The following is a 24,297-nucleotide window of genomic DNA, read 5'->3' on the forward strand; positions in this document are numbered from 1 at the left end:
CAGACTTCAAATATCTAGACATTTAATTTGGGGTATTGCAAAATAACAATAAAATAAAGAAAACTTACATGTTTGAAATAAATGTAATTAATTCATAAGCATATTTATTCACATGAATTTTAACACAAGCATCATTGAACAGCATATCAAATAGCATCAAGCCGCTGCATGTTGTCCTATCATCTTCAGGAGAAAGGCAGTTGTCCATGGGGGTAGAAACGCACTGTCCAGAACACATTTCAAGTGAAAGCTGTTATATATTTGGCTTGTGGAACAGTTTGGTCATTTTCCAGGAAGTAACCTGATAGCCAATCATCAGTTCCTGTTTGGCCTTCCCTTGTCCTTAAAGTCCCTCCTTACCACACCTTTAAGTAACTGTGGCGCTTCTCAGAGTCCATCTCATGCAGAGGCTGTTGTGGTTCTAAGGTTTCAGCATTATCAGTCTACGTATGCAGACGTTCTCAGGTAAAGAAACAAGACATTTTTGGTGTTCTCTTCAAGTCTTTTGTGAGGTCATGGAATCGGAAGTGTAGATTGTTTTTTTTAGAGGAGAAATTATTCTTGATACCCCCTTTGAGTCAGGGCATGCTTCCACCGTCCAAGTCCCACCGTCTCTTTCAACCAAACATGATTACCTCTTCAGAAACTAAACTTAGCACTTCTGAGTTATTCTTTTTTTCTGTTTTTTGGGGGGGCATATAATTAAATACCGATTTGATATTTATGTACACCTTAAGTGTGTCAAGTTTTTGGTCCACAGTTCTGGTCCATATTCTGTCGTCCTCCAGATATTAACTTCTTAGAGCATTTTTTTGCCTGTCTTTGCTCTGAAAGAAAGAAGAAAAACATTTTCTAGTCGGCTCTTTATAGTCAACAATGCAAAACACTGATGTGAAGAATACATTTCCTGGATTGATTCTAACTCCTAACAATTTTACAATACACTTATTGATGAGGTAAGTAAAGAAAATAAATGTTAATTTCTTTTGTATGAAGTCTGACATTTGTCCTTTGAGTGAGTGCACTGCTCGCTACTGTCAGTCTGGCCTAGTTCTAGTCTAACCCCCAATAATTTTTTTTTGAAATGTTTTATTTATTTGACCTTTTATTTAACTAGGCAAGTCAGTTAAGAACAAATTCTTATTTACAATGACGGCCTACCCCGGCCAAACCCGGACGACGCTGGGCCAATTGTGCGTCGCCCTATGGGACTCTCAATCGCGGCCAGATGTGATACAGCCTGGATAATGCCCACTGGTCCAGGCTGCCTGTGGAGGCTGCCTGTGGAGGCTGCCTGTGGAGGCTGCCTGTGGACTGGGGATGGATGTGTGGACTGGGGATGGATGTGTGGACTGGGGATGGATGTGTGGACTGGGGATGGATGTGTGGACTGGGGATGGATGTGTGGAGGCTGCCTGTTGGGCTGTGTGGACTGGGGAGGTTTGCTGGTCTGGGGCTGTAGCATTGGGGATGGATGTGTGGAGGCTGCCTGTTGGGCTGTGTGGACTGGGGAGGTTTGCTGGTCTGGGGCTGTAGCATTGGGGATGGATGTGTGGAGGCTGCCTGTTGGGCTGTGTGGACTGGGGAGGTTTGCTGGTCTGGGGCTGTAGCATTGGGGATGGATGTGTGGAGGCTGCCTGTTGGGCTGTGTGGACTGGGGAGGTTTGCTGGTCTGGGGCTGTAGCATTGGGGATGGATGTGTGGACTGGGGAGGTTTGCTGGTCTGGGGCTGTAGCATTGGGGATGGATGTGTGGACTGGGGAGGTTTGCTGGTCTGGGGCTGTAGCATTGGGGATGGATGTGTGGACTGGGGAGGTTTGCTGGTCTGGGGCTGTAGCATTGGGGATGGATGTGTGGACTGGGGAGGTTTGCTGGTCTGGGGCTGTAGCATTGGGGATGGATGTGTGGACTGGGGAGGTTTGCTGGTCTGGGGCTGTAGCATTGGGGATGGATGTGTGGACTGGGGAGGTTTGCTGGTCTGGGGCTGTAGCATTGGGGATGGATGTGTGGACTGGGGAGGTTTGCTGGTCTGGGGCTGTAGCATTGGGGATGGATGTGTGGACTGGGGAGGTTTGCTGGTCTGGGGCTGTAGCATTGCCATGGTATGATGTCTGTGGCTTTTTTTTCTATTTTATTTTTTAGTGCCACTTTAAAGTTGCAAATTCTTCAGCTCCAGGGATCACTTACACCCAACTAATAGGATTTTTGTTTAACATTTGTTTTTCATATCCTGTATAACACATTGTAAAGATGTATAGGGCTAATTCTGCTGCAGCAGCTGAAACGTGAGGCTTTGTTGATTTGAACTTGCAGCTTTTTCTCTCTCCTATTTTTAAAAGGCTTCCACTTTGTTTATACAGTATCTAATGACATGGGAAGGTTTTGTTGTTTTCACCAACACAAGCAACACAACATATTACATTTCCACAGACACAGGATCTGTTTTTCTCTCCTCAGTTGTCACCTCAGGCTTCATTCTTTAGGCAAATATTTGGTTTGGTCTCGGCCTGACGGGTAACGTTGGCAGATTGGTTCAAGATTACAATGGAGGCACTTGTCAGCTGCTCTCACTGCTGGCCTGCGTGTGGGTGTGTAGATTTTCAGACGTGTAACTCAAGCCCTAACAGACGATTCATCTGTTTGGGTTATTAAACGCAGCCCCCTTCTGTTCATCCTAACTATTCTGTGTGACTTCTTTACACCCTCTGTTTTGTCTTTGGACAAAAGTTGGACGTGATATTGCGTATTATTGAACAACTTGTTGGACAGGTGTTTGTGGGTGGATGTTTGTGGGTGGGTGTGTGTGTGACAGAGTGAAAGTGTCAATTTTTATTATCACATGGGATTATTTTACAGTTGGCCCGTAGATTGAAGATGAGATATTTCAAGTGCTCTTTTTGTTCCAGCTTGCTCCTCAGCCCACTGTTTGGTTCACACTGGATAATTTCATAATGTGTTACATGTTCACACTGATTGGCTCCTGTTGCAGGGAGAAACGCTGCTCTAATAACTTCCATATGGCTGTAATGAAGGAACTTGAGATAATTACAGTACATATGAGCCTTGGGCTGCCAGGCTAGCGCATCGCTTTGGGAGTGGACTCTGAGGCTGACTGACTATACTCAATTAGTAATCCATTGGGTTACCCTCCGTCCCAGTACACAGAGAGAACTCTCCAAGTCCTTTCCCCTGCACTCCTCAAAACCATTCCTGCACACGTACCGTCCATTTGACTAGGGTTTGTCTGCCCCTGTGTGTCCCGTTATGCAATCCCCTCGCCGTCCTTCATAACCCCTGTCTTCACCTGCTACAGCTATTAGGGAGAAGGAATGCTCCCTTTTCTAACGGACTGTGCTTTGCAGCCCCCAACGAAAGAGGGGGTGGGGGAGAAACAGAGCCTCAATTTTGGTGAATTTCTGACTTATGTCTACTTATGGGGGCTGTAGTTGAAGTGTGCTTTTACACAATGAATTAGCTGTCAATAGAAAAGGAAGATGTAAAATGTTTCGTGATGGTCTGACTCATATTGTGTGTGTGTGTGTGTGTGTGTGTGTGTGTGTGTGTGTGTGTGTGTGTGTGTGTGTGTGTGTGTGTGTAAGCATAAGATATTTAGCTCGTCTATGTTACATAGAAGATTATATATTCCACTCAGTCCAAGCAAGTCAAATCTGTGCCAGTTGGATAACATTTTGGACTGGAAAACATTATCTGATAAGATAACAAACACACACATCTGTTAGCCACTAACTGATAACTCTGTGTGTTTGTGTGTTTACACAAATTTGCCTTTGACTTCAGTGGCAGGAAAAATCTTAGATAATTCAGTGTGAATGTATGACTTTGTGTCTCTCTGTTGATATAAAATGTTTGATATGACGACTGATCTGAGGAGTAGATTATAAAAGACCACATTGGGAGCCCGTTGAGTCCAAAACACTAACAGGTGATATCCGAACAGTATGCTCATCTATTAATGAAGCATTTTAGCATCTTCTAGATCAGACAACTCTGGAGTGGTGTACTTCTTCACCATCCTGTCCTCAATTTGTTCTGTCAGAATTGGGAAACTGTTTTGGCAACAAAGCGTTCCGTCCATTTTAATGTGTTCTACAATACCTCAATGGGTTCCTCATTTTATTTTCATCTTTCTTTATAAAATATAAAGAAATGTGTTGGCCGAGCAATGCCTTTCACAGAGTAATGAGCACTAAGTACGGGTAAAGAGCAATGCCTTTCACAGAGTAATGAGCGCTAAGTACGGGTAAAGAGTAATGAGCACTAAGTACGGGTAATGAGCGCTAAGTACGGGTAAAGAGCAATGCCTTTCACAGAGTAATGAGCACTAAGTACGGGTAAAGAGTAATGCCTTTCACAGAGTAATGAGCACTAAGTACGGGTAAAGAGCAATGACTTTCACAGAGTAATGAGCACTAAGTACGGGTAAAGAGTAATGCCTTTCACAGAGTAATGAGCACTAAGTACGGGTAATGAGCACTAAGTACGGGTAAAGAGTAATGAGCACTAAGTACGGGTAAAGAGTAATGAGCGCTAAGTACGGGTAATGAGCGCTAAGTACGTTTAAAGAGTAATGCATTTCACAGAGTAATGAGCACTAAGTACGGGTAAAGAGTAATGAGCGCTAAGTACGGGTAAAGAGTAATGAGCGCTAAGTACGGCTAAAGCGTAATGAGCGCTAAGTACGGGTAAAGAGTAATGAGCGCTAAGTACGGCTAAAGCGTAATGAGCGCTAAGTACGGGTAATGAGCGCTAAGTACGGGTAAAGAGTAATGCATTTCACAGTAATGAGCACTAAGTACGGCTAAAGAGTAATGAGCGCTAAGTATGGGTAATGAGCGCTAAGTACGGGTAAAGAGTAATGCATTTCACAGAGTAATGAGCAGTAAGTACGGGTAAAGAGCAATGCCTTTCACAGAGTAATGAGCGCTAAGTATGGGTAAAGAGCAATGCATTTCACAGAGTAATGAGCGCTAAGTACGGGTAAAGAGTAATGAGTACTAAGTACGGGTAATGAGCGCTAAGTACGGGTAAAGAGAGCAGTGCGGTTTGGAGCGGGTCGCTTCGATTCTGAAGCCTCAATCTGTTTCAGATATCGTCCCGGCTCAGCCCTCCTATAGACAGGCCTTTCATTCAGAAAACTCAAACTGTCATTATCTCATTTGCTGCTTTGTTCTGCCTCACTGAAATCAATGAAATGGAGGAATAGAATTGCTTCCAGTCAAGGCGAATGTTGTCCATTAGTTTTTATTTGATTCATTGTGAGACTCTTGCATCTCTGTTGCCTCCATGCTCTTTTAAAGGCCTTTTGTAGCCGTGAATAAATTGGAAGGCGTCTGCAGAGCATTACATTAATAATTGGCTTTAACTTGAATTAGTTTGATGGATTGATTTATTATTCTCTCCGTGGCGACACTGTAACTAGGTTGATCCAGATATGGTTCATGGTGGAGCGGGCTTGTGCTATTACACTTGTGAGTAGGGCATAGTTTTTCTCTTAGATTTGTCCGGGGTCAGGAGTTGACTTATCACTTTCTTTCATCATAAAAGAAAAATAGCTAATTTCCAGTACATTTCATTATATGAATCAGTGAAGAATACTGTAGGGTTCTGTGGATGTGCTAATCATCATGTCTAGTGAGCTGGTGGTGTTGTCCAGAATGACAAGTCATTATAGTCTTCATCATTATTTATTTAGGAAGCCGGAGGGGGATGGTCGTTAACATTGTTATTAATTGGAGACCTAAGAGCCTTAGGTCAAAACAGGATGTGTGTAGAAATCGCTCAGAATGGCTCATTGGCAGATTTGGCAATACAGCAGATGTTCCCAGAATGCTTTGGACCTGCGATCTACCTCTTGGTAAGCGCTTAACCATAATCTTATGTTGTGACTTTGTTCCACCAGGAGCTAAAAGTAAGTCAAGTGTCTTCTTTTTTAAGTTTAGGCTATTTGTCATTTTAGAGGCCTAACAAATCACTCAAACCACATTCAGCTCTAAATACATTGTAGACTCCGGGCTTTTTCATCTGTGCTTTTTTCAATGAAATGGGTTTTGGACGTGCTTCAAGTTTTCTGAGGGTAGAATACATATTGTGGTGGTTATATACCGAACCAAAAATGTTCCAGTGTCATGGTTGACTCTAATTATTTTGGGCGTATGGTGTATTTCAAGTTTGAAAGCTGCTTTGCTCTTGTGAGTTGAAATTACAGTTTCCCCCTCTGGTTTTGGTTATTGTTTCCCATGCTGTGATTTAGGGTTTTATTTTGAATTTGGTGTGGTGTTGGCTTTATGAGCCAGAGTCTGCCCAGGCGTATGCTGAGGAAGAGAGATGGATGTGTTTGTGTTCACTGTGACAGTACCTTGTTAATTTTCCGTTAGCCTCGGTTCAGTCGGTCTCTCACTACTCAGACCAAAGAGACAATGGGAAGTGCTACTGAATGCCGGCACCAAATTGAGAAGTCTGGGAGAATTGTCTTGGAGTTGGGGATTAGGGTCTTACTGTTAGGTTTAGTTGAAGCTTGCCTACTGAGCCTTCTCATCTCACTGTCTCGGAGTATTGCGGGGCTGTTCTCTTACTCCTTGGGACAGCAGAGACCATATCATACTCTTTAAATTCACATTTTGAAAAGGTTTCTTTTTTTTGTGGGTGAAATTTTCTAAAGGTTGCTTGTCTTGGTGTAAATTTGAAAGCTTTTTTTAGTGTGAAATGTTTTTAAAGAATCATATAGGAACAACCATTCACTAAACCATGAAGTGTCATAAGTAAAACTCCCACTTGCTGGATATTACTGCCCTGAAGAGATTGGAGTTGTGTGGTGTTTTGTTGTCCTAGTTGTGACACGATGGCAAATGCATGGTGAGGATAGATGGGACATCTACAGCCAAACTCAACTCACCATTTTCCTCTGGTTGCTGAGGCAGAAGGTGCAGATCTGTTTGGGCTGTGAGTTCTCTGCGTCGCGGCCTGGCGATCCATGGTGATTTAGGTAGTGAGCAGAGGAGGTTGCTCCACTGTGGCAGGGCTGCCCGTCCCCACACATCTCCCCAACCAGCAGCACGTTGCCCAGGTGGGAGATGTAGCTGGACGCCAGCCGCAGTGTCTCGATCTTGGACAGCTTCCTGTCGGCCGGTTCAGTGGGGATAAGGGTCCTCAGGGCGGTGAAGGCCGTGTTCACGCTGTTGGTGCGGTCCCGCTCTCGAGCGTTAGCTGCGTTGCGTTGCCGTGGCAGCCCGCTCGTCGGAGAGATGGATCCGTCTGAGACCTGGAGGTGTGACATCTGGGGCGGGAGCTGACCCCCTCCCAGACGGCCTGCTCCGACGCTTCCAGGTTTCCTTTTGCGGCCCCCGACCTTTATGTCATAACCTCTGGCGTCCAGCCGGAAGGAGCGTTCGTCGGAGCCCGAGCTCTCATTGCCGTTCTCTTCGTCCTCAGACAGCATGGAGATGTCGGAGTACAGGTACCGGCTGGGCGCCGGCCGCACCATGGCGAAGGACATCGTCAACGTTACCGTGCTCTGCTGTTCCACCAATTAGCTAACTCTAGTTCTGCTCTGGGCTTTGTTTACTACTGTGACACCTGGACTCCCCGCTGCTGCTCACACATGCATGGACCGTTAAATGATAACACAGGAAATAAGTTACAAGTTTTACCTCAGTATACTTTCCTAAGTCCTTAGCTGCCAGTGCACTACAGTCCAGTATCACAGGCTCCTCTGTCATTAGAGTCCCATGTAGAGATTGGACTTTTCCTTTGGTGGGAAAACCGAAACCAAATGGCTGAATGGCAGGTTTCACTTTGTCTTTCTCAGGTCCTCTTAGGATATGGTTGGTCTTTCTTTATTTCTCTCTTGCTCTCTCCTCTCAGATCGTCTGTCTCCCTCAACTCAGTTCCACATCTGTCCCTCGCGCTTTCTCTCTTACCCTCCCTCCTGCTCTCTCTCCCAGTGCTCAGATCCACGTGTGGTTTCTGTCTGAGCGTTTCAGTATGGTTGGGCTTTATAGCCAGTGGGAGTGTCTGGTGATGCCTTCCCTCTTTCTCCCCCTCCTTCACTCCGTATGCAAATGTCCCAGCTGGCTGTGGGAGCTTTGGGAGGGAGGGAGTCCAGCAGAGTGTGGATCTACTATCTGCAACTTTCTGCTTCCTTATTTAACCCTTACAATACTGGATCTTTCATATTTAAAGGTGGAATATGCAGAAATCACGCCACCAAATTCAAAAATGTTGCCTAATTTCAGTTTGTGACAAAACAAGCAATGTAGAGAATTGTTTTACCACTGTGAAATATCTTTTCAATAAACAAAAATATTGTATTTTCAGCTGTTTGAAGCTGGTGTACAAAACTGAACGTAAAAGACATAAAAACGAAACTTAAGAAAGGGAAGCATAGAAATAGCACACACAGAAAAGATTTACCACTTCGTAGACTTAATTTCAATGACAGATACAGTGCCTTGAGAAAGTAGGGGTTGCAGGTAGCCTAGTGGTTAGAGCGTTGGACCGGAAGGTTGCAAGATCAAATCCCGGAGCTGACAAGGTAAAAATCTGTCGTTCTGCTCCTGTACAAAGCCGTTAACCCACTGTTCCTAGGCCGTCATTGAAAAATAAGAATTTGTTCTTAACTGACTTGCCTAGTTAAATAAAGAGTAAATAAAGTATTCACACCCCTTGTCTTTTTCCACATGTTGTTGTGTTACAGCCTGAATTTAAAATGGATTAAATTGAGATTTTATGTCACTGGCCTACACACAATACTCCATAATGTTGAAGTGGAATTATGTTTTTATTTTATTTTTACAAATACGTTTTAAATGAGGAGCTAAAATGTATTGTTAATAGGTATTCAACCCCTTTGTTGTGGCAAGCCTAAATAAATTCAGGAGTAAAAATGTCCTTAACTATTTGCATGGACTCTCACTCTGTGATGATTTCAGTATTACTACCTCATCTCTGTACCCCACACATGCAATTATCTGTAAGGTCCCTCAGTTGAGCAGTGTATTTTAAACAAAGATTCAACCACAAAGACCAGGGAGGTTTCCAATGCCTCACAAAGAGCACTTATTGGTAGATGTGTAAAAATTACACTTTGATGTATCAATACACCCAGTCACTACAAAGATACAGGCATCCTTCTTAACTCCATTGCTGGAGATGAAAGGAAACTGCTCAGGAATTTCACCATGTTACCAATGGTGACTTTAAAACCGTTAGAGTTTAATGGCAGTGATAGGAGAAAACTGAGGATGGATCAACAACATTGTAGATACTCCACAATACAGAGTGAAAAGATGGAATCCTGTACAGAATAAAAATATTCCAAAACCTGTATCTTGTTTGCAATAAGGCAGTGAAGTAAAACTGCTAAAAATGTGTCAAAGAAATGTACTATGTCCTGAATACAAAGCATTATGTTTGGGGCAAATCCAACGCATCACGAAGTACCACTCTTCATATTTTCAAGCACGGTGGTTGCTGCATCATGTTATGTGTATGCTTTTCATCGGCAAGGACTAGGTATGGCAAGGATAAAAATAAACGGAATACAGCTAAGCACAGGCAAAATCCTAGAGGAAAACCTGGTTGTCTGCTTTCTAACAGACACTAGGAGATAAATTCACCTTTCATCAGGACAATAACTTAAAACACAAGGCCAAATATACACTGGAGTTGCTTACCAAGGCAACATTGAATGTTCCTGAGTGGCCTAGTAACTGTTTTGACTTAAATCGCCTTAAATCTATGGCAAGACTTGAACATGGCTGCCTAGCAATAATGTGCAAATATTGTACAATCCAGGTGTGGAAAGCTCTTAGAGCCTTACCCAAAAAGACTCACAGCTGTAATCGCTGCTAAAGGTGATTCTGACATGTATTGACTCCAGGTTGCGAATACTTAAGTAAATGAGTTATTTATGCATTTCATTTTCAATAAATTTGCTTAAATATAGAAAAACAAGTTTTCACTTTGTCATTATGGGTATAGATGGGTGAGAGCGAGAAATCAATTTAATCCATTTTGAATTCATACTGTAACACAACAAAATGTGGAATAAGTCGAGGGGTATGGATACTTTCTGATATCACATTTCTATGTGAATTTGGTCAGGTTGCCCAAAAAGTGACATAATGCAGCTTTAGCCATTCCAATACTGGATCTTCCTGATTGAACCCTTCCAATACTAGATCTTCTCGGGAAACGCCCTGTTAAAAATAATAATAATAATAATAATACAAATAAATGTTCCTGAAACCAGTGTGTGAACGAGGAAGTCAGGTTGTTTTGTTGAGGAGCGGCTGCTCTGGGCTTTCTCTGTTACTGACAGATTGTGTGTGAGAGCTGGACACACACCGGGTGTCTCATAAGAAGCCCATAAAAATCCTGCAAAGTTCAAGATAGATTAAATGTCAGCGGTTCAAAGTGGGAACCCCTTTCCTCATCTTTTTTCTTTCCCTAAATTTGGGGCATAGCCCCTAAATTACCCCCAATGCTGTCAAGCTGGGAGTTGAAGCCTCTTACTTAGCTAGACAATGTGTCATCATTCAGCTCCATCTCTTCCCTCCATCAATATTTTCCTCGCTATGACAGAGTGATTTGTTTTGGTGTTTTATTTAGGTAGTGAAAGGACTTTACTCCCACTGTAAAGACCTGATGCTGTCACCGTGTCTACACAGCTCCACAGCTCCTCTAGTTTAGGTCCAACCCCCACAAGACTGATGCTGTTACTGTGTCTATACTGGTTCCACCACACTGTGGTGGGAGTGAGTTGTTTCTCATTTATGAGTTCCTCTGTTAACCCGGACTGGATCCATTTAGTCATGCTGCTTGAAGCAAAAATATACAATCTGGTCCAGAGGGACTATAGGTCAGGTAGTTTGCCTAGCACACCTGTTTGTCACTGAATCATCCCGTGGCAGAAAGACGAATGGAAGAACCGTTCTCAAGACTGTTAGGTTTGCACAAATACAGTGCATTCGGAAAGTATTCAGACCCCTTGACTTTCAATATTTTGTTACATTACAGCCATATTCTAAAATGGAATTGAAAAAAAAATGTTTTTAGACAGGTTTTTCGAATTAAAAAATAAATAATATGTATTTTATTTTTTTGGAAATGTAAATGTGATTTCAGGTTTTTATTTTGAATACATAAGTATTCAGGCCCTTTACTCAGTACTTTGTTGAAGCACCTTTGGCAGCGAATAAAGCCTAAAGTCTTCTTGGGTATAATGCTACAAGCTTGGCACACCTGTAATTGAGGAGTTTCCCATTATTCTCTGCAGATCCTTTCAAGTTCTGTCAGGTTGGATGGGGAGCGTCGCTGCACAGCTATTTTCAGGTCTCTCCAGAAATGTTAGATCGGGTTCAAGTCCGAGCTCGGGCTGGGCCACTCAAGGACATTCAGAGACTTGACAGTGCATGCTCTGATACACTGTCAACTGTGGGACCTTATATAGACAGGTGTGTGCCTTTCCCAATCATGTCCAATCAATTGAATTTACCACCATTGGACTCCAAGTTGTAGAAACATCTCAAGGATGATCAATGGAAACAGGATGCACCTGAGCTCAATTTGAGTCTCATAGCAAAGGATCTGAATACTTATGTAAATAAGCTATTTCTGTGCTTTATTTTTAATACATTTGCAAAAATGTCTAAAAAGCTGTTTTCACTTGTCATTATGGGGTATTGTGTATAGATTGATATTTTTTTTATTTATTTAAGGCTGTAACAATTTTAGAATAAGGCTATAACATAACAAAATGTGGAAGAAGTTGAGGGGTCTGAATACTTTCCGAATCTACTGTATATGACAGATGTCGGCCCTGCTGTTTGTGTGATGGGACGTTGAAACATTGAGGATGGTTATGTTTACTCATTACTGAAAGCAATTTGAACTCGCATAAACCAATTCTTAATGTTCCAGAAGCCCCAGAGATTTTTTTTCCTGTTGCCTGACACCAGACGGGCATTAAACAGATTGTTCATCTAGCATGAAAATTCTCAATTACTCACAGTACTATACGTAATGTTTACATACAGACTGGGACAGATTGTAAGGGTTGACAGGGTCATTCTCATAGGGTTACCAACTGTTTGGTAACAAACATTAACTTCGGATGTACCCAGTACTTTCTAACTTTTTCCCAGGGGTATCATCCAACTGCTTTCAATTGTGTCAGTAGAAAGAATATAAAATTAATTTCACTGGTCAAATTATTAAGGAAGTCCTTCAAGTGACAAACCAAACATTCTAATCTTGTCTGAATATTCTAAAGTTTGTGAGCAGCCCTCTCCCCTCTTTGTCCTTATAATTCATATCCTTTATACCGGTCCGTCAGTTCAGGGCTAGACGGCTAGTCTGACTAGTCCTATTTAATGATGTGGTCTCTCTTCATCTGTCTTAACAATTCTTCACAAATTGATGGCTTTGATATTCAATTTAATAATGGTGATTCAAAAAAAAAAAACAAAGCCGTTCTGGTTTTGGGGATGCCGTAAATCCTCTTAAATGGCAAGTCTGGTTCCCCCCTTGGTCTGAGCCGACCGAAGCCTGTGCCGTTAGCCTCTTCCTGATTGTAACTTGGAGTCTAACAGGGCTGCTGGCCTATAGAGGACAGGTCATTTCCAGGAAGGATAGTGACACTCCTTTTGTCTAATTCTTTGTAGTAACCTAGTTCTACCAGGGACAATCCCTTACTGGCTTCTCCTACTGAACGTACAATGTAGCCTACTGTCCATTTTTTAAGTCCTATTTTCTACATTTCATTAGAGCTTTAGGTAAGATGTTTATCGTTTTGTCAATGTCACTGCTGATTGAACTTGTTTTAACAAGGTTGGGACATACAAATGGCATATTTCATATTTATATCCACTCCTGAATTCAATAGAGATGTCTATTGTAATGGTTGGAAGGAAATGTTGTAATGTGTTATTAAAGAAGGGATGTTTGTTATATTTGCAGAAGTAAATAAACACTTTCCTCGTGTTGAAACATGTCCTCCGATTAGCCCATCTTTGGAACGAGACCGGCTAATCGGAGGACATCTTTGGAACGAGACCGGCTAATCGGAGGACATCTTTGGAACGAGACCGGCTAATCGGAGGACATCTTGTTCCAAATACACGGTTGCTTTTTTTTCTCCCAGTCAAAGCAATTGGAATAAAATCTTGAGTTGTCTGATTTCGTTTTTTATTTCCCTGTGAAACCAATTTTGAAATAGAATGGATTTAACAGTCAACGTTTTATAATGCTCTCTGCAGACTAAAAAGTATCAATTTGCACTCATAGGCTGAAATACAGTATTAGTCTTATTCCATGAAGATAAGTAGGCTATAAGTCAATGACGATTGAGGTATTTTTATATACTTATTTGTCCCTTGTTCGTTGCAATTTATTTTGACAGAGATATGTCTAACAGTGGGTCCCCAAACAAGCAAGGTCGTAAATCGTGAATGTTTTTCCCTCCAAATTTTCAGCACTAAATATTTATGATCGTTTTTACAGTAAAGAGAAATGGGCACCATTTATTCAGAATGCTAAATGCATCTTTTAATCCTCTTGATGGATTCATAGTGCTTGAAATTGGCACTCGATGACCAACATCAGATCAAATGCATGTGGTCTGACTGTGGTCATCTGTAGCATATGATTCAGTTCATGAGTAACTAAGTTCAGAAGGTTTTCATTTGACCAATACAATCCATGATCTCTTTTTAGGGTTGAGCTAATGCTCCCCCGTCTTGCTGTCACAGACAGAGGGCCATTTATCTGGCAGCACTCAATTAACAAGGGAAGGAATCGTCTTATAACGTGACGGCATTCATTGAGGCTCTGCAGCCTTACTTAGGTCCTCTTCTTCAGATGTCTCGTTTTGTTACCTCATAAATGCTGACATGCAGAGTAACAAATGACAATGCTTATTATCTCCCTGTCACAGAGCGGCCCTCCCACTCTTTCCTTCCCCCTTAAAGGGGAAATACAGTCAGTCTGCCATCTGACAGTCATTAGCTCCATAACCTCCTCTTCCACGGTGCGACATCTAATCCAGTCCCCCATCTGTTGAAAGCACTCTCAACCCCCTCCATTCCCCCCGCCACAGACCTCCCTCCCTCTAGCCAGACACCAGCCCCCTCGCGTGGGTTTGTCTCAGGCCAGAGTCCTGTCAGAAGTCAGATACAACTCCCACTCTCCCCCGTGCCTGACCACAGCTGGCCCCAAACGGCCCCAAACGGCCCATCAGAGAGGAGGCTTAGGCTGCTGCCCGGTGCGACGTGCTCTCTCTTTCCTTTATCTCTCTCTTGTGGGCTGCTGGACCTGTGGGTGTCTGTCTGGTCTGGACGGGCCAGAGCCGAGTAAAGGGCCTTGGCTGTATCACATTCAGTCTCCCGGCTCAGCCTCAGTACTGCTCCTAATGTAACCCAGACGACATAGCGGCGAGAGCAGCTGCGCTTATAAAATAAAGTACAGAGTGGGACGGCAGAGAACCTGTTAGGGTCACAACAAACCATGACTTCAATTAATTTATTCAATGGGGACGAGGTAAGTTCAAACCCCTGGAAAAAAATGACTTAAAAAATGCAATTAGGTCGGACCTTTTGTTCTCGGGTTTGAACTTGTTCTTACTCCTGCTTTTCCGTCGTTAAAGTGTTCTTTTCTGACCCTTTTCCTTTCTTTTATGGCGTGTTTTCTCTCGGGTACATTTACAATCCATTAAGCATATAAACAGGCTGGAAATACAAGGGAACCAGAGCAATACTGCTCAGTTCTGTTGGTCCAAAGGTCTAGTAATAATGAGAGATGGAGAAGAGGGGACCACATTTGGACCTAATCGTCTGGATGTGTTCTGTCCAGTCACCCATGGAACACTCTACCCTGTTACAGTTTAATGATCAAGCGTGTATCTTTTTAACCTTAGGCTGGCTTTATTTAGATCGCTCATAAATACATGTTATCATACTGAGGAATTACATGTATTCAATTAAGAATAAGGCTAATAAGAATAACACCGATTTTAGTACCGCCTTTTCAAGGACCCAAAGTCACCATTCATTTTCCTCTGCCAAATATATTGTGGAGATCTCAAGAGTAAATTGAAAGAAACTCTCAAAGCACAGCTAAATGGCTCAGTCATGGAGATGAATTATGGTGGAGGTTTTTCATATTTCAGTGATACATGTAGGTAGCATCACTGTTCTTCTGTCCAAACTGCAGCAACTTATCTCTTACCAGAAGGATCTTGCTTGCTGTAAGCAACAGACCCTTAAATGGACCTGGAGAAGTAGTAATGTGAAAATCTTTTCCCCCTGGAGTGTTTTAGGCCCGTGTTGATTTTTACCTATTATTGATGCGTGCTTCTTGGGACCTGCCCAATTTCATTTTTCCAGAGGCTGTTAGTGGTGGCTGTAAGCGACAACTCTAATGGGCTGCGTGCTGCTGCCAGTCACAGAAGCCACACAAACACGCACACGCTCGCTCACTCACATGCAACACACACACTCGCACTCTATAACACACATCGCACAGGTGCACTCCACACACATTATAATACACACAGCCACATCGTACACACACACACACACACACACACACACACACACACACACACAGTAACACGCGTTTGCACATGTTCTTTCAGCAGGGGCATCATCCTGTTCTGGATGGGCTGAGTGGAAAGTGTAGGGGTGGTTAGATTCCTTTAGTAGAGTAAAGATTACTGGGATTATAAATGATCCCATTAGAGGGAAATGCAAACCTACATTTGTGGAGAGAGGAGGCTGAGGCAGGCTGCTGTGTCTGCACATGCCTGTTACCAGTGACAATATCTAGCTATACGCTGAAGAATGGGCTTCAGAAAGCACCCATCTAAAGTAGCCGGGCTCCAACTGCTACCCATTTTAAGTGAACTTTTTACTGGAGCTTTTCCATTTGCTTTTCAGTCCAAGACTAGGCTCAATCTGCATCCAGGCGGAAAACCAGCCATATCTCCAAGTAACCATGAATGTACATAATCTTAAGCTTCAATGCATTTCCATAGATGGCTTCTGTATGTTTGACGTCAATTGAACTGACCAAAGAGGACCTGCCCAAACCAACCAGCCTGGCACTGCCCGTATAATTAGACCTACTTCAGCAACTGGGAAGGGAAAAAAATGTGGAGGCCGCAGACACAATTGTAAATCATATCTGAAAATGTCAGGACTTTAAGTTTTCTAACACTTTGCAAACTTTAAAGCTCTGTACTCATATTGCTTATACAATATAATTTGCCCCAATAAATCATTAAATGTAGTTCATTTCATTGAACTCATTTTTTTTGTGCCTGAACAAGATGACTGACCGTTCCAAGCAAGCGGAGCAATTTTTGGGAGTTCAAACCCCCTCACTAGTTACTCTAATCCATCTAATTCCAGCATAAAGAAAGCCCTGTATGAGCAACTTTATGTATCACACTGCAGTCAGTAAAAACTGTTGCATGTGACTGTGCAGCCTAGCCTACTGGCTGTTATTCACAATAGGCAATGCAAGTTTAAATGTGTCATGGACATGACAGCCTCAGATCTTGGTTGTTAAGAAGCAAAAGCATATTAATGACAGAACGCACAGGCCGATCAGGAGACTAAAAATGCATAGAGAGCACATTCAAGGCCATTTCGGTTTATCCTGAATGCTTGGATAACATGGTCACAGGTGCAGTCGAGGTGGAGACGGATGCTCATGGTTCTCATCAGAAGGCCACAGGAGCGTGAGCGGAAGACTAAAGAGGAATGCATGCGATGTCCCTTTTTTAAAACCATTTTTTTTAATGACTTTCCTGTTAAAATGCAAATAAAAGTGGACATTTGTGACAATTTGAAACAGTGGCTTTGAATAAACAAATCCTCCCCATCTAATAAAGTTGTCTCAGTCATTGAAAAGAAAATGAGCATAAATGTGTGGTTGTTTTTCCATCAGGAAAAGCGTAGTGTTGCGGAGTGTTGCGGAGCGAGGACTGTCATTATTGTTTGATCAGATGGAGATGGGGGCATGGAAAACTTTATTTTAAGGGTCCATAATATACCGTATATAAGACATTTATAAAAAAAAATGTCACCATTTATTAATCATCATTCCCACTGACAGATGTTATTTCTATGTAAAATATTCTGTATCAAGTGTTTTTGTGCTCAATGGTGGATCTATTCATAATTATTTAAGAGATGACTAATTGAAGTTTACTAATCGTTAAAGTATTTTTGCTGTCCCTAATCTTTAGCGAGCGTTGTTTGTATTTTATTAATACTTTATAAATGTTTTCAGTGACCAGTGTAATTTCTCACAGAAAGATTGCCTCGCTGATTTTTACAGGTTTAGGGCCTAATGTAACATTCCTACAGTAGTAGACTAGTCATTTCTTCTAAATGACTGCTTTTTGTCTTTAAAAAAACACTACTTATGTCTTTAGTAGGATAATGTGGATATGATTTAATGCTGTTGACTTGCTTTTCTCTATGGTTGTCTGTCTTCTACAGTAACTGTCTGTCACTTGACAACCAGTAAGACAGCAGCTCTATCTGTTCCCCGGAGGGTCTCGTTCTCCTCAGCCTCAGAGACGGACATAAATGTCTGAAATATCAAACACACTTTGCTAATAGACTTCTGTGGTTGTACAGGGCCCAGGGAACCGGGACCGCAAAACCTGCAACACAAACCGGCACATCCACCCTCCACCCCCTCGTCAGCTGGTGAAAGCATTAGCTAGCTAGGGGTCTGGTCCTGATTCCTGTTGTCTTTCATATGGGCCCCCTCCACCCTATCTGTCCCTTTTTTTAAAAACCTGTTAAATCAGGAAAAGCAGCTTAGTTTGACAAACTATCATGGGATAATTTAGTTCTCAGAACATCCATCTTATCTGGGTTATCATGATGTGCCCCGGTCGTTATTGGGGAACCATGACGCCAGTTGGTCCAGAACCATGACGCCAGTTGGTCCAGAACCATGACGCCAGTTGGTCCAGAACCATGACGCCAGTTGGTCCAGAACCATGACGCCAGTTGGTCCAGAACATTTTTCCAGTGCAGAAACACTGACCTGTGGGTTGGACTTGAGAAACTGTCTGCAGGATCAGTTCCGTAGTAGTTAAAGTCAGCATAACAATTTGTTCGCTGAACCAGAACGAAGTTTTGTCAATTTAATGTTTTATGAATGGATCCACTAGACTAACGGATCAACTAAATTCAGCCGCAGAACCATTTTTTTTATTGAGAGGATGGTATATTTATCTATACTTGCCAATTGACGTTCGTTTTTGTATTGCGCAGGGCTCGCTTGCAAAATAGACAGACTTTTAGTCTCTGACATCCCTGTTGAAATAAAGGTTAAAAAAATTATGTCCAAAAAATCTAACTAAACTTGGGGAACCAATGGATCCACTTGCTGAGTGGTGTTTCTATTGCTAATAAGTCATCTGCACAGTGTCACTGTGTTGCACGATGACTTTGAGATGGGTCTGAAATCACTTAGTGGAGAGATAAATCAAACAGACCTGTTACAGTGAAGTAGCAGTGGGCAGCCATGTTCAGACGTGTGTTTCTGACTGCGACGGACAGACGGCGATCCGGAGGGCTGTGACAATGGCAGAGGGAACGTCTTGGAGCAGAGCATATGGCTAAACCTGCTTCGGCTACACGGCTACATTCTCTTAGGGGAGAGACTTGGGAAGGGGTGGAGAGATGGGAGGGGATGGGACACCCCCGGGAGAATCCTTAGACTTTTCTCCAGGGACCAGCAGAAGCATCTCTCATATGCAGAGCCACTCGTCTAAAATCCAGGCTTCTCTACTCTGCTATACTCAGCAAGTCCGGCTACAGCCTACAGGATCCAAAAGGAGAAATGGACTTTACTTGGGTGAGTTGTTGGGAAGAAGTGATGTCAAGCGGGAACTATTGTGCCCAGCCAGAGTTTGTTCACCAGTTTGTCTCAGTTACCTACAGTCCAGTCACTTTATTTTTAGGGAAGCTATTTTTGAGAATTCTCAACAACAAAAAATTCAGCTTCCAGGATTTAGCCTTGCCGGAGAGCCGGGAATGCTGCACGTGTTCCAGGAATGTGTCTCCTGGTCCAAAAACAACTTCCAGACTAGTGGTCCCAAGTGACAGCAGCCTGGCTAGAGAGGGAGGGAGGGAGGGAGGGAGGGGAGCTAAAGAGGTTTGTTGGTTTCGGGTCATACGGTAAAGGGAATTTTATTCTGTCTAGTGATGTGGCTCTGTTGCAGACAGAAACACTATCCCTCTGACCTCCGTCTCATTGATAGACATAGACCTTCGTTCTTCACTAGACATAGTATGTAGGCTAGAGGTAGAGTTCAACATTTATTCCAAAATTACAAGATTTTCATGAAATCCTGGCCTTAGGATTCCTGGAATCAGGGGGGAATAAGTGTGAAATCAGGAAACCTGTAGCCAGACTTGTGCAACCCGAGCTAGACTGAACAGTAATGTTGAATGAATCTTCAGACTGAGATATTTCTAACGGACAGTCACATACATGTGTTGATGATTTGCTGGTTCCACTGAGTCATTGGGTACGGGGCTGATTCATTCCCTATGACACACAGTGGATTGGAGGAAGGACTGACTGGACTGAGACATCAGCCATCCCTGTGACCTTAGATTGTCATTCCTTCTTTCAGACGAGTGATAATCTAGTGTCTTTCCATCGCAGAGAGAGAACCAGAGAGGGTGAGAGTAATAAGGCTAGTATTTTTCTATATATTAGGGTTCCCCATTTAGCTGCGGCCAAGGCAGAAGTTACTCTTCCTGGGGCCCTAACACATGAAGGCACTTAAATTACACACAAAACAAAAAGAAAACAGTACATCATATAACATGTACTACACCACTACATAACTACAATACAAAATGTATAATACCACCATACAACAATATTACAATGTACGTGTGTGTAGAGTGTCTTACCATCGCAGAAATAAATGAGAGCCTGAAGGTCATGACCCCCTCTGACATCAAATTCAGGATGGCACCACTGACCACTTAATTTCCCCCGAAGGATCAATACAGTTACATGTAATTGTTTACACGATAGAAGAGATAATCATGTTGGTCTACTAGTCTGTATATCCTCTAATGCTCTACTAGCCAAAAGGTTGATGCTTTTGATTGTGATAACACTATAAACTATACTGAACAAAAATAGAAATGCAACATGTGTAGTGTTAGTCCGATGTTTTCATGAGCTGAAATAAAAGATCCCAGAAAATGTACATATGCACAAAAAGGTTATTTCTCTAAAATGTTGTGCACAAATTTGTTTACATCCCTGTTAGTGAGCATTTGTCCTTTTCCAAGATAATCCATCCACCTGACAGGTGTGGCATATCAAGAAGCTGATTCAACAGCATGATCATTACACAGCTGCACCTTGTGATGGGGACAATAAAAGGCCACTCTAAAATGTGCAGTTTTGTCACACAGCACAATGCAACAGCAGTCTGAAGTTTTGAGGGAACGTGCAATTGGCATGCTGACTGCAGGAATGTCCACCAGAACTGTTGCCAGAGAATTGAATGTTCATTTATTTTCCACAAGCTGCCTCCAACGTTGTTTTAGAGAATTTGGGAAAGTGTCCAACCAGACTCGTAACCGCAGACCACGTGTGTGGTGTCATGTGGGCAAGTGGTTTGCTGACGTCAGCGTTGTGAACAGAGTGCCCTATGGTGGAGGTGGGGTTATGGTATGGGCAGGCATAAGCTACGGGAAATTAACACAATTGCATTTTATTGATGGCAATTTCAGATACCGTGATGAGATCCTCGTGCCATTCATCTGTCGCCATCACCTCATGTTTCAGCATCATAATGCACTGCCCCATGTCGCAAGGATCTGTGCACAATTCCTGAAAGCTGAAAAATGTCCCAGTTCTTCCATGGCCTGCATACTCACCAGACATGTCACCCATTGAGCGTGTTTGGCATGCTATGGATCGACTGCGTGTCAAATTTCCCGCCAATATCCAGCAACTTCACACAGTCATTGAAGAGTGGGACAACATTCTACAAGTCAAAATCAACAGCCTGATCAACTCTATGTGAAGGAGATGTGTTGCGCTGCATGACGCAAATGATGGTCACACCAGATACTGACTGGTTTTCTGATCCACACCTCTACTTAAAAAAAGGAAAAAGCTATCTGTGACCAACAGATGCATATCTGTATTCCCTGTCATGTAAAATCCATAGATTAGGTCCTAATGAATTCATTTCAATTGACGGATTTCCTTATATGAACTGTAACTCAGTAAAAACTTAAATTGTTGCATTTATGTTTTTGTTCAGTGTATGTAAAAGTTGCTATAGCTGTTTTGGTTTTTCGAAGGGCTCTTCAGCCTCACTCTGGCTTGGAGCCGTGCTCACTCTGTGGAAAGCACTAGTAGGCGTGAAGAGAGAGGCTCATTGGAGCACTTTGATGCATTTGGTAGCAATGAGCCAGTCTGCTTCCCCCCTCTGTCTAGACGGACTCAGGTTATAGTCCATTTAAATAAGTGGTTGTGAGTGAGCAATATGGAGGGTTTTTTTCCCCCTCTGCCTAGTGGAATAATGGGTACATTAGTGATGTCATTTCTGTCTGACTAGAGGAAAGGAAAGGAACACTGGGATTTAGTCAAGAATGCACAGAAAAGTCTCCTTGTCCGCTGGTGTAATCTAAATCACACACACACACACACACACACACACACACACACACACACACTCTGCTTCTCTAGTGTCTAAATCACACACACACACACACTCTGCTTCTCTAGTGTCTAAATCAGACACACACACACACACACTCTGCTTCTCTAGTGTCTAAATCAGACACACACATCTCCTCTACTGTAAATCCTAAATCAATCACCCCACACCCACTCTCCTTAGCAAATATGATTGACTTTTTAACTCTACGTTATTGGGAAGGGGCATGTAAGTAAGCATTTCATGTTAGTCTACACCTGTATTCGGTGACCAATAAAATGTGATTTGATTCTCTAGTGTTAATCTATACTGAACAACAATATAAACGCAACATGTAAAGTGTTGGTCCCATGTTTCATGAGCTGAAATAAAAGATCCCAGAAATGTTTCATTCACACAAAAAGCTTATTTCTCTCAAATTCTGTGCAAACATTTGTTTCCATCCCTGTTAGTGAGCATTTCTCCTTTGCCAAGATAATCCATCCACCTGACAGGTGTGGCATATCAAGAAGCTGATTTAAACATCATGGTCATTACACAGCTGCACCTTGTGCTAGGGACAATTAAAAGGCCACTCTAAAATGTGCAATTGAATGTTCATTTCTCTACCATAAGCTGCCTCCAATGACGTTTTAGAGAATTTGGCAGTACGTCCAACCAGCCTCTCAACCGCGGACCACATGTAAGCAGGCCAGCCCAGGACCTCCATGTCTGGCTTCTTCACTTGCAGGATTGTCTGAGACCAGTCCCCCGGACAGCTGAGAAATACTCCTCAGTTTCATGTCTGTAATAAAGCCCTTTTGTGGGGGAAACCCATTCTGATTGGCTGTGCCTGGCTCCCCACCCATGGCTGCGCCCCTGCCCAGTCATGTGAAATCCATAGATTAGGGCCTAATGAATTTATTTCAATTGACTAATTTCATTATATGGACTGTAACTCAGTAACATAGTTGAAATTGCTTCATGTTGCATTTTATATTTTTGTTTTAGACCAACAGGAAAAAGGGACACAAACCAAATGTGTTCTTGTTTATCAGCTAGACAGACTGGGAGGAAGCCTGGGTACTGTTATATAAATTGTCCCATCATGTTGGTCCTCATACTTTGTATTCTGTTTGTTCAGATGCCCCATTTCTCATATTTAAAAAAAAAAAATCCATCCACACCCCTTTTATAAAATGGTAGCTCTATGTGCCCACCTTTCTATTTGTGACCCACCTTCTGGATTCGGTCCTATGTAGCAACATTTGAAATATTATTTTCTACATTGGAGAAAAGTAGAGACTCTGAGCTATAAATCATATACTGCAGGTAAGGAACAATGGGAAAGTAATTATTGCCCCCTTGAATGTTTTTGTATGCCTACTAAAGCGCTCTTTGTCTACACCCATTCCGTGTAGTTCACACCCTCTTAAACCCCACCCAGCTCTTTAAGGATTCACATGTGAGGCCATGTGCTAAACAAAGTGAATAGTGTAGTAAACAACCAAAGGTTTCAAGAAAAAAAGTGGTAAAAGTAGTAGTCTATAATAAGGAAAAACTCCAGGTAAAAATACACTAGTCCTTGGCCTATATCCTAATCGGACTTTGGTGCAAGTCATGTGGTTGTTCACATTAGTCTCTGGTAAACTCACACTATATCAAATAAAATATAAATGTATTTGTCACATGCACAGGATTCAGAAGGTGTGAACGGTACAGTGAAATGTTTACTTGCATATAGTAGCCAGTGGTGGAAAAAGTACCCAACTGTCATACTTGAGTGAAAGTAAAGATACCTTAATAGAAAATGACTCAAGGAAAAGTCACCCAGTAAAATACTGCTTGAGTAAAAGTCAAAGTATTTGGTTTAAAATATACAGTGCCTTGCGAAAATATTCGGCCCCCTTGAACTTTTCGACCTTTTGCCACATTTAAGGCTTCAAACATAAAGATATAAAACTAATTTTTTGTGAAGAATCAACAACAAGTGGGACACAATCATGAAGTGGAATGAAATTTATTGGATATTTCAAACTTTTTTAACAAAAAAAAACGGAAAATTGGCCGTGCAAAATTATTCAGCCCCCTTAACCTCTTCAGCATCTGATCCCGTTAGCGGGATCAAAATCCAGCGAAAAATCATATCGCCAATTAGCATTAAAAAAATATCATAATTTTTTTTTAAAAAAAATATATATTTTTTTTTATAGATACACCTCTCCTGAATCGACCCACGTCGTCCGATTTCAAAAAGGTTTTACAGGAAAAGCAAATCATTAGATTATATTAGATGAGTCCATCGTAAAAAGCAGCTTCATAGCCATTTTCCGACCAACCACTTGCATCACATATAATCAATAAACAGCTAAATGCAGCACTAACCTTTTACAAACTTCATCAGATGGCACCCCTAGGACATCATGTTATACAATGCATGCATTCTTTTGTTCAATAAAGGTCATATTTATATATAAAAACAGCATTTTACATCTCTGTCTGACGTTGACTACCTAATTTCCCCTCAAAAGCGTCCCGGTAAACAATGCTACATTTCAATAAATTGCTATACT

General features: G+C 42.2%; 2 protein-coding genes across 3 annotated transcripts in view; one reads left to right on the forward strand and one right to left on the reverse strand.

Annotated features, from left to right (window-relative positions):
• LOC100380787 (block of proliferation 1) overlaps window positions 1-24,297 on the forward strand; it is an 88,231-nt gene that overhangs the window by 28,868 nt on the left and 35,066 nt on the right.
• On the reverse strand, window positions 83-8,076 carry LOC106588964 (basic helix-loop-helix transcription factor scleraxis). Its single transcript, XM_014178553.3, has 2 exons — window positions 6,914-8,076; window positions 83-827 (listed from the first exon to the last, which is right to left on the reverse strand). Exons 1-2 carry the CDS (start codon window positions 7,511-7,513, stop codon window positions 792-794), a joined length of 636 nt encoding a protein of 211 aa, XP_014034028.1. The 5' UTR covers window positions 7,514-8,076; the 3' UTR covers window positions 83-791.

Source organism: Salmo salar, chromosome 27 (genome assembly GCF_965601325.2).
Source record: "Salmo salar chromosome 27, fSalSal1, whole genome shotgun sequence".
NCBI lineage: Eukaryota > Metazoa > Chordata > Actinopteri > Salmoniformes > Salmonidae > Salmo > Salmo salar.

What these genes read in the sequence shown, in the direction of transcription:
- LOC106588964 (XM_014178553.3), bottom strand. Translation starts at nt 7,513, where the DNA reads ATGTCCTTCGCCATGGTGCGGCCGGCGCCCAGCCGGTACCTGTACTCC. An exon ending in TCAGCAACCAGAGGAAAATG is followed by an intron (nt 828 to 6,913) that starts GTGAGTTGAGTT and finishes TCTTTCTTTCAG; the next exon opens with AGCAAAGACAGGCAAAAAAA.